The sequence below is a fragment of the Neofelis nebulosa genome, chromosome 8 (genome assembly GCF_028018385.1).
Source record: "Neofelis nebulosa isolate mNeoNeb1 chromosome 8, mNeoNeb1.pri, whole genome shotgun sequence".
Lineage (NCBI taxonomy): Eukaryota > Metazoa > Chordata > Mammalia > Carnivora > Felidae > Neofelis > Neofelis nebulosa.
Genome location: NC_080789.1, coordinates 67198790 through 67216952, shown reverse-complemented (window position 1 = coordinate 67216952; position 18163 = coordinate 67198790). Strand labels below are relative to the sequence as shown.

Below are 18163 nucleotides of genomic sequence, written 5' to 3'. Positions count from 1 at the left end.
CTGATTAAATAAAATAGTAATGATAATGTCTAATTTGTGGGGGAAATTTTAGAACTAAAATACTGGATTTTAGTGGCATATAAATTTGGGATGGTGTTGCTTGGAGTTAAAGTGTTTTCTTATCTTTATATTGTTTTAGAAGAGGATAAAGATACTAACTTTAGATTTTGTTTAGTAAAATTAGTATATTTAAAAAAAGAAAACTAGGATAGCTCTCAAAAAATAGACAAGGAGAGGGAAAAATGGAAAGAAATAAAAGGAAGTTACAGAAGAAGTGGGAAACACAGAAATGTATCTGAACACACAAGTAACTATGGTAACAATTGTTGGTTAAACTCTTCTTTTTTTTTTCTTTTTTTTTTCCACGGTTTTTTGTTTTTTTTTTTTTTAATTTATTTTTGGGACAGAGAGAGACAGAGCATGAACGGGGAAGGGGCAGAGAGAGAGGGAGACACACAGAATTGGAAACAGGCTCCAGGCTCCGAGCCATCAGCCCAGAGCCCGACGCGGGGCTCGAACTCACAGACCGCGAGATCGTGACCTGGCTGAAGTCGGACGTTTAACCGACTGCGCCACCCAGGCGCCCCTAAACTCTTCTTTTTAAATAATTTTCAGACTGGATAAAATAATAAAAATGCAGCTCTATGCTGCTTATGAAGACATACCTAAAAATAAGAATAAATCATGTTAAGTGAAAGAAGCAAGTCATAGAAAAAAACTTACAGCATGATTCTACTCATATGAATTTCAAGAACAAGCAAAACTCACCAGTCTTATTTAGGGATCACAAATAAGTGGCAAACTTTTAATAAAAGCAAGGGAATGAGTACCAAGTACTGTGCAATTCAGGACAATAGTTACCTCTGGGGAGAGGAAAGAGTGATAAGATGGGGGGCCACACATGGAGCTCCTAAGGCTCTGGGAATGCTCTATTTCTTAAGTGAAAGATAAAAAGATAAAAATAAAGATTGAGAGGGCATGCAGACCCTTAGGAAGAATATGGAAAACGTAGTCTTGTGACAAAATGTAAAGAAGCAAGAACTCAGCCCCCAGAGCTCCTGACAGCATGGCCCAGGGCAACCAGGTCAGGAAGCAGGAGTTCTCAGTGAAAGTACTCGCATAGGAAGTTCCAGTTCATCTGGTCTATTGCTTCCACCATAGCCTCAGGCTGTCTTTACTCTCTAAGACAAACTAGTGACCACTAACCAGGAACACTGGCTATTTGATGACCTCAGGTGCTCTCAGGTGAGGTGGAGGAAGCGCTTGTGAGTCACTGTTCTGGGACATCTGTCCCTTGGCTTTATGCTGTGCTAGCTTCCGAAGAACCTTTTAGAATGACACTCCCAGATGGTGGTGGAGGGAATGGGCTGGTCTGCCTTCAGTGGAGCTCTTCCCCTCTTTCCAACGTCTTTTTTTTTTTTTTTTAATATAATTTATTGTCAAATTAGTTTCCATACAACACCCAGTGCTCATCCCAACAAGTGGTAAGGTCTTAAAATAATGTAGATTTTTATTTTTCTCTTTCCCAGTCTTGCAGAAGGTGTGATCATAAGATCACACAATCAAATGTTCTCATCTTGACTACTTGACAGACCAACTCTCCCATTGAAAAGAGATTCTACATTTTGAGATGTCAATATTTTGTCTTTCACCAAAGACAAGTTTCTCAAACACATTAGCTGAACATTTTTTTCAGAACATTTTTTTTCTCATACTTCTCACACTCACCTAGTTGACTAAAACATAGATCGTTGAGCTCTACTGTTGATTCCATAGATTAGTGGTTGGGCCTGAGAATCTCTAGCAAGCTCACAGATGCTGCTGATGCTGACTTGTGGATGACACTTAAGAGAACCACTGACCTCAAATGTCTTTTATCCTTTGCAGGTATTGCTGAAGATCTCTCCTCCCCATTCTTTGACTGAACCCCACACAGAGAATCCTTCATCTGAGGAGTGCATTTACTGCCTCAGTATCCTCTGCAGAGCAGCCTTCACCTCCTGGTTCTTGAGGCTGTAGATGAGGGGGTTCAGCAAGGATGTGATCACACTGTACTGAATGGAGACCACACGCTCCAACACTGAGCCTGAGGCAGGGCTGATGTACCTGAATAGAGCCGTCCCATAGAACAAGAGCACCACGGTGAGGTGGGAGGAGCAGGTGGAGAAGGCTTTGGCTTGGCCCTCAGAGGAGCGGATGTTCAGAATGGCAGAAATGATTCTGGAGTAAGAGAAGAGGATCAGGGGAAGTGTCAGCAGCCCTAGAAATGCACTGGACCCTGACAGAAGGAACTTGTTGGCATTGGGATCAGTACACGACAGAGGGAAGAGTGAGGGCAGCTCACAGCAGAAGTGGAAGATGATGTTGGACCCACAGAAATGTAACTTGTGGATGAAAAGATTATTTACCAGTGAGTTCAGAACCCCTATTCCCCATGCTGCGCTGACCATTACCATGCAGAGAGGCCTGTTCATGACCATGGTATAGAGCAGAGGGTGGCAGATGGCAGCATAGCGGTCATAGGCCATGGCAGAGAGCAGACTGGCTTCAGCACACCCACAGAGAAGAAAAAAGAAACTCTGGGTGATACAGCCCCACACAGAGATGCTTTTCTTCTGAGACAGGAAGTTCTGTAGCATTTTGGGCATAGTAACTGAAGAGAAGCAGATATCTAGGAAGGACAGATGTCCAAGGAAAAAATACATGGGGATGTGGAGGTGAGAATCCCCTCTGATCACCAGGATCATCACCAGATTCCCCACCAGGGTCAGGAGGTAAATCTCCAGGAACACCACAAACAGCAGAGTCTGGATGCGGCAGTCAGCAGACAGCCCGAGGAGGATGAACTCAGTGAAGAAAGTGAAGTTATCCATGGCTGTTTATAAATTCCAACCCTAGAAAGAAATCAACTGTATTACAGAATCTGAGTAGTCTTTAATAATCAGACTATCACTCCCACACCCTAAAACTTCTCAGGAAATACTCCTTTCACCTTAAAAATAGAAAAGGTAAAAAAGTTGAGTATTTCCAATTGTGATAGCTATGAGTTGAATTATATCCCCACCCCCCAAATATGTTGGAAGTCCTAACCCCCAGCACCTCACAATGTTACCTTACTTGGAATTAGGATAATTGCAGATGTGGTAAATTAAGATTATCTTATTTTGGAATAGGATGGGCTCTTAATCCAATATGACTGGTGTCCTTATAAGGAAGAGGAGAGTACCATGTGAAAACAGATGCACAGAGGGAAGGCAGCCATGTGACAACACAGGCAGAGATTGGGGTGATACAGTTGCAAGCCAAGGGATTCTAGTGATAAACAGCCACCACCAGAAGCTAGGAAGAGGCAAGGAAGGATTTTTCCATACAAGTTTTAGCAGGGGGGAGTGGTCCTACTTACATCAGCCTCTAGAACTGTGAGACAATACATTTCTGTTGTTTTAAGCCAGTTTCTGGTACTTTGTTACATCAGCCCTAGGCAACTAATAACAGTGACTTTCAGAGTTTCTGCCCTTTGGCCCTCTCATTAATTCTGTCAGTGAATATAGCAAATATCTTTGGAACCTAAATCAAACTACACAGTTTGACCCTTAAGAGTATACTTATGAGAACAAACAAATGTGAGGCATTAAGTGAAACTGTTTCAGAAGACAGACAATTGAGTTGCAAGTGTTTTTATATTTAGGTTTGGGTCCTAAAGCCAAGGACTAGAGAACTCACCCTCTCATTGTCTGAATTTTGGGTAAAGATGTGAAGAAAGGACTTGGAAAATGTTACTACAGATTGCACAGGGCTTCCCAAACATTTCAAGATCCTTCAAGAGTAACCTTGAATACTGCAAAACTGGAGAAATGTGTGTGGGAAAGGGTGGATGTGCCACAGACAAGCTTGCTCTGTCCTCAGGCCCACGAGGTCAGGTTCTCATAGCATCTCTAGCAGGGAGATGAAGGCCCACCGAGATGAGGGGACTTGCTCTGCATCACACAGCTGATCAGCAGAACAGCTAGGAATGAACCAGAACACTCTGCTCTCAGTCCAGTGCTCCTCCTACCACAACACAGCCAGCAGAGGGATGACATATTTTTTGAGCCATTTAAGGTATGCTTAGAGGACTACATAGCTATGTCTTAAATATAGCACTGTGTTTAGAATTAAAAAGCTGGACCTAAGAACTGAAAGCTGTATGAACTTAAACCTTCTGAAGGACAATTTTTCACATCTTTAAAATGGAACAATTAGGGGCGCCTGGGTGGCGCAGTCGGTTAAGCGTCCGACTTCAGCCAGGTCACGATCTCGCGGTCCGTGAGTTCGAGCCCCGTGTCAGGCTCTGGGCTGACGGCTCGGAGCCTGGAGCCTGTTTCCGATTCTGTGTCTCCCTCTCTCTCTGCCCCTCCCCCGTTCATGCTGTCTCTCTCTGTCCCCAAAATAAATAAAAAAAAAAAAAATCCAAAAAAAAATAATAATAAAAAAAAAAATAAATAAAATGGAACAATTATATCTGTTTCATGTGTTTGACATGAACTTATTTAAGAAGACTTTTAAGTGGTTGAAGACAAATTTCTGGAGAAACTGTTCTGGGAGTTTTCATGGAAAGGAACTGACCACTAAAAGAGGGAATAGGAAGAAAGTAAGAAGGGTGAGCTGTTGGGGGTGCCTGGGGGGCTCAGTCAGTTAAGTGTCTGACTTTAGATCAGGTGATGATTTCACGGTTCATGAGTTCAAGCCCCCACATTGGGCTCTGCACTGACAGTACGGATCCTGCTTGGGATTCTCTCTCTCTCCTCTCTCTGCCCCTCCCTGACTTGTACTTTCTCTCTCTCTCAAAATAAATAAACAAACTTAAAAAAAAAAAAAGAAGGGTGAGCTGTGCCCTTACGTGGGAATATTTGTGGTTAGTGGCATTGCCTTTTAAGATCAATAAGACTTCCTTTCTCATTCCTAGTTCTGACAATTACAGCAAAGGCATCGTTGGGGGAAATCTCCACCTCTGAAATTTGCTAAGAGATTGAACTCCCAGTCTGTCCTCTCTGCAGATTATTCTTATTTGGAGACAAGGAATACAACTTAATGATCTCTTGCTATCCCTAAAGCCATAAGACCTTAAAACTCTTAGCGAAAGTCAGGCAAGAGGGAATGAGAAGGACTCCTGTTTCCTTTACTCCTCCTATGGCATATATTTGAGACAATGCCATCCTGACAACTCCTTCATGCCAAAAGAAGACATGCTTTAGCGTCAGGGACCAGGGACATGAGCAGAGGAGATAGAGAGATCCCAGATGGACAGAAGTGCACATAGATGAACATCTCATGAGATTCTACTCCCAGGGAGTACTTATTTACTTTAGGCAATGTATTTCTCTTATGCTTGATTTTACTTCTTTTTCAATACCATGAGGAATCTGGGTCAGACCTGGATTCCTCCCAGTTATGCAAACCCATGAAAATTGGACATTTTTCACTCCTATTGCTGAGCTGGATTGTTCTAAATCTGGCTCCTATCTGGGATTCTGAACCAGATTGCCTGTCTCCCCCCACCCACCACCACCACAGTTGGGCAAGTGGGATGAGACAGTGCTCTAGCTAGGCCTTGGGCAAAGTCAATTTTATATCCTGACATTTTCTAGGATCAGAGCCTGTGGGGTCAGCTCTAGCTAATGCCCAAAGGGCTTGCATTCTAGGCACTGGGACTTTCTGGGCCTTGCTAAAAGTCATTAACTCTTGTCAGTCTTCCTCTAGTAACCTACCTGAATCCTGAGAAGAGCTCCTGACCAGTTTGTACGAGTCTTATATTTCTCAAGCCCTATTCTCTTTGGCCATCTCTTTGCCAAGATAACCCTGGGAGATGAGCGTGAGGAAAGACCTCAGGGAGCCTGGGACTGCTCACTGCACATGGGGGATGCTGCAGCATCAGAGTCATTTGAGATCTGGTGCTGACTTTGAAGGCTGGCTGTGATTTGGAAGTGGGGATGCAGAAACATTTCTAGGCAGAGCATAAGGCATGATGCAGAATCTGACAAATAAAGCCCAGTTTAGGGTTTCTCAACCTCAGCCACGAGTATGTACACTGAGAGGCACTGGTGTGTCTGCTAGCATGGGCGTGCGCGCGCACACACACACACACACACACACCACCCACATACTCATGTATAAAGTCTAACATTCTCCTTTTTCTTTTGGACTTAATCTAAATTCTATTGTCTTCAGGTGTGCTATGTTTCTTCCCTCACATTCGCCTCACATGGCCTTGTAAGAGCAATTAGAGGTATGAGGCAGGAACTCTTTCATTTTCGTGATTTCCCACTTACACATGTGTTTCTCTGCCCTTTCTTTAGTAGAGGTATCTGCCTTGAATCTAAGGCTAACACCTGTATGTGTATTTTAACTCCCATTCCATCCTGAGCCTCTGGGTCCTTTTCCTTCAGCTATGCCAATTATCTGTTTTTATCATCAGTTTCTTTCTGTTATTCATTTGTACTAAGAATATAAACAAATTAAAATATCTCTTATATTTACAAGTGTCCAGTTGACCCCATTTTTCACTGGGGCGGGGGGTGAACTGATTTTACATTGCATTACTCTACTTCTCTCACAGCTACATTTACTGAAAGCCTAACTTCACTATGTTACCTGCCAAGCTTTTTCACTTTTCACGCCACAACACTCTGGATTCTGCATCCACCATTCCTTTTCTTTCATGTTGCTAGTGACTTCTACAACCAGTATGAATTTTTCCCCTGATACTGGAATGTAAGAAACATATTTTAGTCCTCATTTTCTAGGGTTGACCAGACATCAAATTTCTGAACCTTGCATAGTTAAGAAAAAGTTGGGGAGAGGGAGGTGATTATTCTTTTTCAGCCATAATGAAAATAGCCCTTTATCCACGCTTAACTTTGGAAGGAGTCTAGAATTCTTCCCCAGTAGGATAAGATTAGGAGGAGTAGTGATTTCCTTTAATGAAGGACACCTTTCTCATAAGCTGTAGGACACCAATTGGTAATGGATGACTAGAAGTACTTACACTGCATACACATAGCATAAAAATGTAAATATGAATTAAGTTCGTTTAGGGATCAGGTTTAGAAGTATTACATATAGCATTACTATTTACATTTATGTTTATTAATACATAAACTACCTTTTTATAAAAATAAATTTGATATGGCTATATTAAATTTAGTATTGCCAGGTTAAAAAGTGTGAAGGGGAGTGACCGCAATTACAGTTTGGAGCAGGTTTAAGAAGGATCTTATATGCAAGGGGTTGACAAACTATGGTTCATAGGTCAAATTCAGCTTACCTGTCTGTTTGTAATAAGTAAAGTTTTATTGGAATAGCCACACTAATTCATTTACTTTAGGCCATGGCTGCTTTCACATATGGCAGAGTTGAGTGGTTACAGCAGACGCTATACATATGACCCACAAAGCCTAAAATGTTTGCTACCCTGCCCTTTAAACAGAAGTTTGCTTACCCCTGCTATATGACATGCTAAGGAACTCAGAGTTTATCCTGAGTCATTACTGAACCATTGGATAGATGGGAAGAAATTGAGTGGGAGCAAACAAATCACTAAAATGACTATTGTAGAGCCTGGGAGATAAAGGATCCTGCTCCTGGACAAGTGAAGAATGGTTCCATCATTTTTTAAGTATTCACCTGATAATCCTACCCTATCTGCTGGGTTATTGTTTTCTGTAATTTAAGATATTGAAAATACACTGGAAATAGCTATTTTAATAATCAATAATTAAATTACAAACATAGCTATTTTTCTTATCAGGGTTTTCCCCTTACATTCTAGTCCTTCCCTCTGGGATCACTTTATTTCTTATGGAAGTATTCTTTTAGTAAATGTAGTCATGTGTAATAAATTCCCTTAGTCTTTGCACGCTTGAAAGTACTTTTAGTTTTTCCCCATTTAAAAAGATATTTTAATACATATCCATGGTACAAAAAGTAAGTTTCTCCAATCCCTATTCCTCAATTAATCCCCTTCTTAGATGCAAGAACTGTTTACCATTTTACTTGTATAAACTTCCAGAGATAGTCTATAAGTATAACCACATCTGTGTATATAGTATTTTCACACATAAATGATAGTATAGTTTATATACCATTTTGCAACTTTCTTTTTTTACTTATCAATTTATTTTAAAGACCATTCCATATTGACATATATAGGCTGCCTCATTTTTATTTTTATCTTTTTAAGGACTCAGAGGTCATAGTTCATGTTTCCAAAAGAAAACAATTTCTCAGAGAGATATCAGAGATATTTTACAAGGACATCGAAGACTATGGTTTGTAGGATTCTCTTAATGGAGGACCATGTTTTCTTCATAGAGAATGTTGGCTTTTTTTTTTTAACTGATGTGTAGCTGACACTCATTGTTACATTAGTTTCAGATGTCAGAGCTGTTTCATTTTTTTAAGTGGCTGTCTAGTGGTCCCTTGTATGGGAGTACTACTATATTTATTTAACATGTACTTTATAAACGGCAATAGCCAAGATTTCATCATTCTTCCATTCATTCACCAAATATCTTGAGCATCTACTATGGCCAAGAAACTCTTCCAAGATGCTCAGGAAGACATTAGTGAACAAATGGAGCTCCCTGCCTGCATAGGGAAATATAACGATTATCCTTGTATATGTTTCCTTTTGCACACTTGTAAGAATATTGGTAAGATTAATTCCTAAGAAAAGATATACTTGAAAAGATCAAAACATCTTTTATAGAGATATCCAGATTTCTCTTCATGAAAGTGGTACTAATTTTAAAAGCTCATTAGCAGGGCACCTGGGTGGCCTATTTGGTTAAGTGTCCCACTCTTGATTTTGGCTCAGGTAGTGATCTCATGGTTCGTGAGTTCGAGCCCTGAGTTGGTTTCTGGGCTGACAGTTCAGAGCCTGCTTAGGATTCTCTCTCTTCATCTCTCTGCCCCTCCCCTGCTCATGCTCTCTCTCTCAAAATAAATAAATAAAACTTTTAAAAAAGTTCATTGGCAATGTATGATAGTGCGTATTTCCCATACTTTTGCCAACAGTGTCTTATCAAACCTTTTGATCTTTGCCAAGCTAATAGTTTTTAAAAATCTCATTGTAGTCTTATTTTGCATTTATCTCTATTCTAGGTGAATTTAAACATATTTTCATATGTTTAAGAGCCCATATATTTTCTATTTGGTGAACTCTCTGCTCATGTAATTTGCCCAGTTTTATTCCGGGCAAATTGATTTTTCATTGATTCATCGCCACTTACCATATTTTAAAGAACTGAGTGATACAAGTTGCAATTATTTTCTAGTTTTATTGTTGTCTTTTTGATTTGTTTAAAATATTTCTTCTTGAAATATTTTCCTAGTTTTTTTGTTGTCTTTTCATTTTGTTTAAAGTGTTTCTTCTTTGAATAACTTTTAAAATTTTGATACAGTTCAATTTATTAATCTTTTACTATATAGTTTCAACTATTCTGGTCATACTTACAAAGACATTTTACTTATAACACATTTAGACATTCTTCCACATTTTTGTAGTTTCATTATTTTTCTTCAATTCATTTGGAATTTATTTGGTTATAAGACAGGAATCCAGTTTCATTTTTCACACAGAGCTACCAGTTATCCCATGTCTTGTAATGAATGATCCATCTTCAGTCTATTGATTTGAATTAGCATCTTTTACATATTCTAAATTGTATATATTTGGGTTCATTTATGGACGATTCTGTATATTCATGCATATGTTTGAATTATTGAATCCTTATAATGCGATTTCATATTCTAAAGGACTATTTCCCCACTGCACTTTTTTTCCTGGAAATTTGCTGAGCATTCTTGCTTTTTTTTTCCCCCTTTGAATTCTAGAAAGAAATCATTCAATTCTAAAAGAAGCTTGTTGCCATTTTTATTGAGATTATGTTAAATCTATAGGCTTTTTAGATAGATATGAGATCTTCATTATAACTGAGTTCTACCACTCAATAATAAGATATACTTGTTCGTTTGTTTAATCTTCTTTTGGGTCCCTTGATTGAACCTTAAGGTTTTCTTCTAATAGTTCTTGCACATTTTAAATAAGTTTATTCCTAGGTATTTTGTATTTTTTATTGCTACTATAACATTAATTTCTTCCATTATGTCTTCTAATTAGTTGTTGTCGAAGATGTAAAAACTACTGATTTCTGTTTATTAACTTTATATCCAGTCACTTTATAAATTCTTTTATCATTTGTAACAGTTCTGAGTATAGATCTCCCAAATTTTCCAGGTAAACAATCATATCCTTTGTAAAAATCCTAATGTTACTCTCTTTACAGTTCGTATTCTTCATTTCTTATTTAGTTGTATTCACTAATGCCTCCAGAGATATTCCATGAATATTTAATATTATATACACTTACATAGTAGTGATTATAAGGAACTCCTTTTTCTGATTCATGGAAATGTTCTTAGTGTTATGCCATTAAGCATAATGTCGGCTTTGGAGATACGTACCTAAACACATGTATATTATTTATTTACATATATTCATATGTTTATATATAGCATATTAAGGAATTTTATCTGTATTTATCATATCAATAAGTGTAAACAAGACAAACTCATTTATTAAAATTAAAATGCCCATTTTAGGTTATAAGACAAATGTAAGTATAGTATAGACAAGAAACAAATATAATTAGAATGATTCCAAAATGAAAGAACAAGAATAAAGTTATATCAGATAAACAGAAATAAACAGAAGGCACATGGTTAAGATCTTAGTAATAGATAAAGTTTAATTATTGGTAAAAATATTACTCATGTCAAAGAAGAATATTTTATAATAAATGACTATTCTTCATGATAAAGAACTAATAATTGTGAATAGCTCTGTTTCCAAAAAAATTAGCCTCCAAAATGATCAGAAATGCCAGAAATATCTGAGCCAAATTAATAAAAGAAGACCTTAATTCAACTCTTTAGTTCATCCTAGACCCAGAGGGGGGGAAAATGAGGATGTAGATGATGTTAGTAATAAAATTTAGTTATCTATAACTTTATAACTCATAGAAAATTTTTAAATGGATGATATATTTTATTTGGCTAGAAAGAAAACCTTAATAAATTTTCTCAAATAGAAAAATATAGATAACATTTTACTAAATGTAATGAAACTATAAATTAATTACAAACTTGTAAACTATCCTTGCCATCTGGAACATCTCTTATAAGAAAAAAGGAAATCAAAACTAAAATTTGATACCTAGCAAATCTTTTGAAAAGCACAACATATCAACTATGGTGGAATATTAATAAGCAGAAATAGGAAGAAATGGGGCAGCTGGATGGCTCAGTTGGTTAAACTCCTGACTCTTGATTTTGGCTCAAGTCATGATCTTATGGTTTGTGAGATTAAGCTCCTCATGGGACTGTGGGCTCTGGCTGCTGGCACAGAGCCTGCTTGGGATTCTCTCTCTCTGCCCCTTCCCCACTCATGCACTCTCTCTTCTTCTCTGTCTCATAAATTGAGGAAAGTAAAAGGAAAGAGCCAATAAAAATACAAGCTGAAATAAATTAATTAGAAGAAGCATCTGAATTAATAAATCCAAGAGTCTGTCTTATGAAATTAATTAACTCATTAAAAAAAGAGGAAGAAAAAAATCACTGAAATGATAAATAATAATGTATAAATAACCATAGATACAGAAGAAACAGAAACCATAACTAGTTATAAAATATAAGAAAAAAGTAATTAAAGATTCCTCTCCCCAATGCTCTCTTTTCTCTCCCATTGCCAATAGCAATAAGCCAAGGATATTTCACTGTGATTTCTACCAAACATTCAAAGAAATGATAGCCCTGATACTATATAAATTGTTCCATGGAATAGAAAAAGAAGCAAGCTTCCAAGTTCTTTTTATTAAGCAAGTATAATATTAATACCAAAGCTCCAAGAAACAGACCATAGGAGGAAAAAAAAGACTAACTAACATTGATATAAAACATCTTAAGTAAAATATTAGCGAAGAGAATACATCAAAATACTAAAAAGTGATAAACCATGACCTAATGCTATTTTTTGCAAGAATGAATAGTTCAATATGAGGAAATTTCTTGATGTCTTCTACATTAACAGAGAAACTGACAAATGATATAATTACTTCTGCAGATTCATTACACATACATTTATTGAATGTTTACTCTCTGCCATGCACTGTTCTTATTACTGAGGACATATTAGTGAACCAAAAAGATAAAAACCTCTGCATTCCTACTTGTATGGAGCAATGAGAGCTTCAGAGCTTGAACCTGAAGGGCTATTTTGACCTAATATAAAGCCTCTACCACTATGCTGTACTTTTTCAAAATAAAAATTATAAACACCATCTTGAATAGTGATATTGGTCTTCTGTACTTTCCTCTGTACTTCCCAACCACTATATCCAAGTACTCTTCTCAACACTTTCTCACATTTAAAAATATTATTTATTTTATTAATGACAAATTTGAGGTGGCCAAAATTTGGTTCCTCTGTTATCACTCTCCTCACCCTTACTCCTTATCCACATCCCCAGTTCCACCACCACTTGACCACCACAGAACTATTTCATTAGATGTGTTAAGAATATAAGTCCTTTGAGAAATTGCATTTTGGAAATTTGCTTTAAGATGTAGAAACACATGAGAAATATTGAATTAAAAATTGACTTACCATTTCACAAATTTACTTCATCTTCTAACATATTTTCATTTAACCTCCATATATATCCTTGTGAAATCTCATTCTATGTCCATTTAGAGTCAGCAACTCCTAGAAAACAATTGGGTTGGGAGGAAGCAGGGATTAGAGATAGTACATCATTCTGAAAAAGGTAAACATGATTGATCACACACCAAAATCTTGGGTAGTAAAGGATGAAAATGTAGTATGTTTATAAACTAAGTGAAGTGGACATTTATGTTTTGTCTTTCCTGCATCTTTTTTTCCATTTATAGATTACTCTTCATTTGCTCCATATTGGATTGTCAACCACAGAGGTTTCCTACCCTCTAAGATTAGAGGTTGATATTGCACAGACATTAATCCCAAGAATGGACATGTAATCCACACAGAGCTGATCTGAGTCACTTAATGAGATCTGACGTAAGACATAAATGTTTGAGGAGAGGGCAAGAAGAAGAAAGGGAGAGGAGAGAGAGAGAGAGACTACCTATGAGATTTTAAACTAAGAAAAATGTAAGCCTAGAACTGCCAGTGGACAACTTTCTCACTGTGTGGAGAGGCTGAGAATAAAGCCAAAACAGTGAAGATAAACTATAATCTGGGAAGAGGAAAGTACAGAGGACTAATGTCATTGTTTGAACACGTGGAGCCAGCTGTTCCTGGGGCTACTGAAATCCCGAACTTTCCAGGAGCAAGTTTTCAGTGTGCAATAGGAGTTTTAAGGGAGAATGGGTCAGTGGTCTGGCACCAAGACAATGTTAGAAGGTACAAGTGATAACCAGTTTGGGTTCTGAAGCCTGAGATTAAAAAATGTTGATTCCATGCATAGAAATAAATGAGGATAAAGAAAAACTATAAGGTTTCTTTTTTATAAAACATGGAGGAAGGAGATAGATGATTTTTTAAATGATCAGAAAGAAAATAATAGATGTAGAAGAAGAGTAATTAGCTTTTCTAAAGAAGAGAACTAAGAAAAGTGGGACTAGACTAATATTCCTTAGCACAACAGAGGGACTTTTTCCTGAACTTAAGATCTGACTTTGTTTATCTAGAATGTCATTCAAAATTCATAAAGATTGAGTAATAATTGCCATTCATAAATTTCCTGCCTGGTATCAGATGTTTGGAGTGTAGAACCTGGTGCAGAACTAACAAAACTGTGAGATCATGACCTAAGCCGAAACCGAGTCGGATACTTAACTGACTGAGCCACCCAGGCACCCCTCCCTAATTATCCTTTTAATATTGGTAAAATTTGTGGTCAGGTTTCTCTTTCATTGTTGATATTGATCAGTTTTGCTAGAAGGTTATTTCATTGATCTTTTTTAAAGAAGAAAGCTTTTGTTTAATGTGTCCGTATTTTTTTGTTCATTATTTATATCCTTGACTTGGGTTCTTATCCTTATAACTTTCTTCTGTCTGGTTATTTTGAGCATAACTTGCTCTTCTTTTACTAGCTTCTCAGGATGGAAGCTCATATCATTGAGTTTAGACTTTTTTTCATTTTTGATATAAGCATTTAAAGCTCTAAATTTCTCCCAAATCACTGCTTTATCTGACAACTTTTGAAAATTGAGATACAATTGACATAAGTTTAAGGCGTACCATGTGTTGATTTGATACTTTTATATATTACATGATTACCACCATAGCATTACCTAACACCTCTATCACATCACATAATTATCATTTTTTTTAATGAAAGCACTTAAGATCTAGTTTCTCAGAAACTTTGAAGTATATACTACAGTATTGTTGCCTGTAATCACTATGCTGTGCATTAGATCTCCAGAACTTATTCATCTTCTATCTGTAAGTTTTTACCCTTTGACCAACATCTCCCCAATTCCCCCACGCCTGAGACCCTGGTAACTACCATTCTACTCTGCTTCTTTGAGTTCAGCTTTTTAGATTCCACATATTCAGGTCCATCCATGTCGTCACAACGGCAGGATTTCCTTTGTCATGGCTGAATAATATTCCTGTGTGTGTGTATTACTGCACTTAGGTGTTTTCATATCTTGGCTATTGTGAATAATGCTTCAATAAACATGTAAGTGCAGATAGATTTATGATAATCTGTTTTCATTTCTTTTGGGTATATATCCAGAAGTGGGATTGTTAGATCATATAATAGTTCTATATTTTTAATTTTTGAGGAACCTCCATACTTGTTTCCATAATGGCTATACCAATTTACATTCCCACTAACAAGTGTTCTCTTTTCTCCACATCTTTGCCATCACTTGTTATTTCTTGTCTTTTTTGATGTTAGCCATTCAAACAGGTATAAAATAATATCTCATTGTGGTTTTGATTTGCATTTTCTAGATGATTAGAGAGATTGAACATCTTTTCATGTACCTGTTGGCCATTTAGATGTCTTCTTTGGGAAAATGTTTATTCAGTTCCTCTGCCTGTTTTCAAATCAGATTTTTGTTATTGTTGTTATTTAACTATATGGGTTCTTTATATATTTTGGATATTAACTCCTTATCGGATACATGGTTTGAGAATATTTTCTCCTATTCAATATATTGCCTTTTCTCTTTGTTGACTGTTTTTTTATGCTGTGCAGAAGCATTTTAATTTGTTTAGTCCCACTTCTTAATTTTTGCTTTTGTTTCATGTGTTTTTGGTGTTATACAAAAACTCATTGCCAAGACCAATGTCAAAGTGATATTGCTCTGTTTTCTTCTAGGAATTTAAAATTTTCAGGTCTGGAGCACTTGGGTGGGTCAGTCAGTTAAGTGTCTGACTCTTGGTTTTGGCCAGGTCATGATCTCATGGCATGAGATAGAGCCCCATGTTGGGTTCCACACTGGACATGGAGCCTGCTTAAGATTCTCTCTCTCCCTCTTTCTTTGCCCCTCTCCTGGTTTTGCTGTCTCTTTCTCTCTTTCTAAAAAAAAAAAATTCAGGTCTTAGTTTTAAGTCTTTAAGCCATTTCAAGTTACTTTTTCTGAGTCATGTATAATAGGGGTCTGATTTCTGCATGTGGTTATGCAGTTTTACCACTACCATTTTTTTAAAAGACTATCCTTTATCCATTGGGTGTGCTTGGCTCACTTGTTAAATATTAGTTAACTGTATATACAGGACTTATTTCTGGGCTTTCTATTCTGTCCAATTGATCTATGTGTCTACTTTTATTTCAGCACCATACTAATTTCTAGAGCTTTGTAGTACAGTTTGGAATCAAGAAGTGTGGTGCCTCCAGATTTGTACTTTGTCAGGATTGCTGTGGTTATTTGGAGTCTTTTGTGGTTTAGAATTGTTAGTCTCTTTACATGAAAAATGCCACTGTAATTTTTTTTTTGAGAGACAGAGAGTGGACGCAAGTGAGCGAGGAGCAGAGAGAGAGGGAAAGAGAACAAATCCCATGAGGGGCAGAGAGAGAGAGGGTAGGGAAAAGAGAAAGAGAGAGAGAGAGAGAGAAGTAGGGCTCATCCAAAGTGGGGCTCAAGTTCACCCAAAGCGGGGCCCAAGCTTGCCCAAAGCAGGGCTCAAGCTCACCCAAATGGAGCACAAGCTCACCTGATGAGGACTCCAACTCACAAACTGTGACATCATGACTTGAGCCAAAGTCAGATACTTAACTGACTGAGCCACTCAAGAGCCCCCATTGGAATTGTTTTTTGATAGGAATTGCTTTGAATCTGCATTGATGGATTTGACTAGTATGGACACTAACAATATTAATTTTTCTGATCCATGAACATGTGATATCTTTTGATTGTCTTCTTCAATTTCTTTCATCAAAGTCTTATAGTTTTCAGTATACAGATCTTTCACTTCTGTGGTTAAATTTATTCCCATGAATTTTATTATTTTTGATGCTATTGTAAATGGGATGGTTTTCTTTACTTCTTTTTAAGGTATTTCATTGTTATTGTATAGAAGTGCAACTGATTTCTAGATGTTGATTTTCTGTCTAGCAACTTTACTGAACTTGTTGATTAGTTCCAACTGTTTTTTTTATTGAGTCTTTAGAATTTTCTATATATAAGATGATATCATCTGAAAATAATGACAATTTTAATTCTTCTTTTCCAATTTGGATACCTTTTATTTCTATATCTTATGTATTTGCTATAGCTAAGATTTACATTATGTTGATTAAGAGCAGTGATTGTGGCCTCTTTGTCTTTTTCCTGATTTAAAGAAAAGCTTTCAACCTTCCACTGTGGAATATGATGATAGTTGTGGGTTTCTCATATATGTTATTATGTTGAAGTATGTTCCATCTATAATTTGTTGAGGGTTTTTTCATGAAAGAATGTTGAATTTTGTCAAATACCATTCCTGCATTTGTTGAGATGATATGATTTTTATCTCTCATCCTATTAATGTGATGTATTACATTTATTGTTATGCCTATATTGAACCATCCTTGCATCCCAGGGATACATCACACTTGATCATAGTTTGTGACCCTTTTAATGTATTGTTGAATTCAGTTTTCTAATATTTTGTTGATAATTTTTTCACCTATATTCAACAAGGATATTAGCCTGTAGTTTTCTTGCAGTGTCCTTGTATGGCTTTGGTATCAGAGTAAGACTGGCCTCATAAAATGAGTTTGGGAGTGTTCTGTCTTCAATTTTTTTGGAAGAGTCTTAAAAGGATTGACATTAATTCTTTAAATGTTTGGCAGAATTCACCTGTGAAACTTTCTGGGCTTGGACTTTTGTACATTGGGGCATTTTAGATTACTGACTCAATCTCCTTACTCATTATTGGTCTGTTCAGATTTTCTATTTCTTCATGATTCAGTCCAGCTTGGTTTTATGTTTCCAGGAATTTATCCATTTCTTCTAGATTATCCAGTTTGTTAGAGTAAACTTGTTCATAGCAGTATGTATGATCCTATGTATTTCTGTGGTGTCAGTTGTTATCTTCTCTTTCATTGATTTTATGTATCTGAGTCATCTCTTTTTTTTAGTCAAGCCAAAGGTTTGTCAATTTTATCTTTTTAAAAATAGCTCTTAGTTTTATTGATCTTTTCTATTGTTTTTCTGGTGTCCATTTCATTTGTTCCACTTTGAGCTTTGTTATTTCCTTCCTTCCATTAACTTTGGACTTAATTTATTCATCTTATTCTAGTTCCTTGAGGTGTAAAGTTAGGCTGTTTTCTCAATCTAGGTATTTATTGCTATAAATTTCCCTCTAGGAACTGCTTTTGCAGCATTCCATAGAGTTTGGTATATTTTTTTCCATTTTCATTTAAGTTTTTTTTGTTTCTATTTCAATTTCTTCTTTGACATATTGGTTGTTCATAAGTGTGTTTAGTTCCTACATGTTTGTAAATTTTCCATCTTATCTCTTGTTGACTTCTAGTTTCATATCATTGTGGTTGGAAAACATTTACATCTTGCGTTTGCAAAGACATCTTTTGTGACCCATTAAATGATCTATCCTGGAGAATGTTCTGTGTGCAACTGAAAA

The 18163-nt window shown here is 36.7% G+C and overlaps 1 protein-coding gene across 1 annotated transcript; it reads right to left on the bottom strand.

Moving 5' to 3' along the window:
- Window positions 1–1961: 1961 nt before the first annotated feature.
- Window positions 1962–2910, bottom strand: LOC131519692 (olfactory receptor 8S1-like). Its single transcript, XM_058742982.1, has one exon. The coding sequence runs from the start codon at window positions 2871–2873 to the stop codon at window positions 1962–1964; it is 912 nt and encodes a 303-aa protein (XP_058598965.1). The 5' UTR covers window positions 2874–2910.
- Window positions 2911–18163: the final 15253 nt, after the last annotated feature.

What these genes read in the sequence shown, in the direction of transcription:
- LOC131519692 (XM_058742982.1), bottom strand. Translation starts at nt 2,873, where the DNA reads ATGGATAACTTCACTTTCTTCACTGAGTTCATCCTCCTCGGGCTGTCT.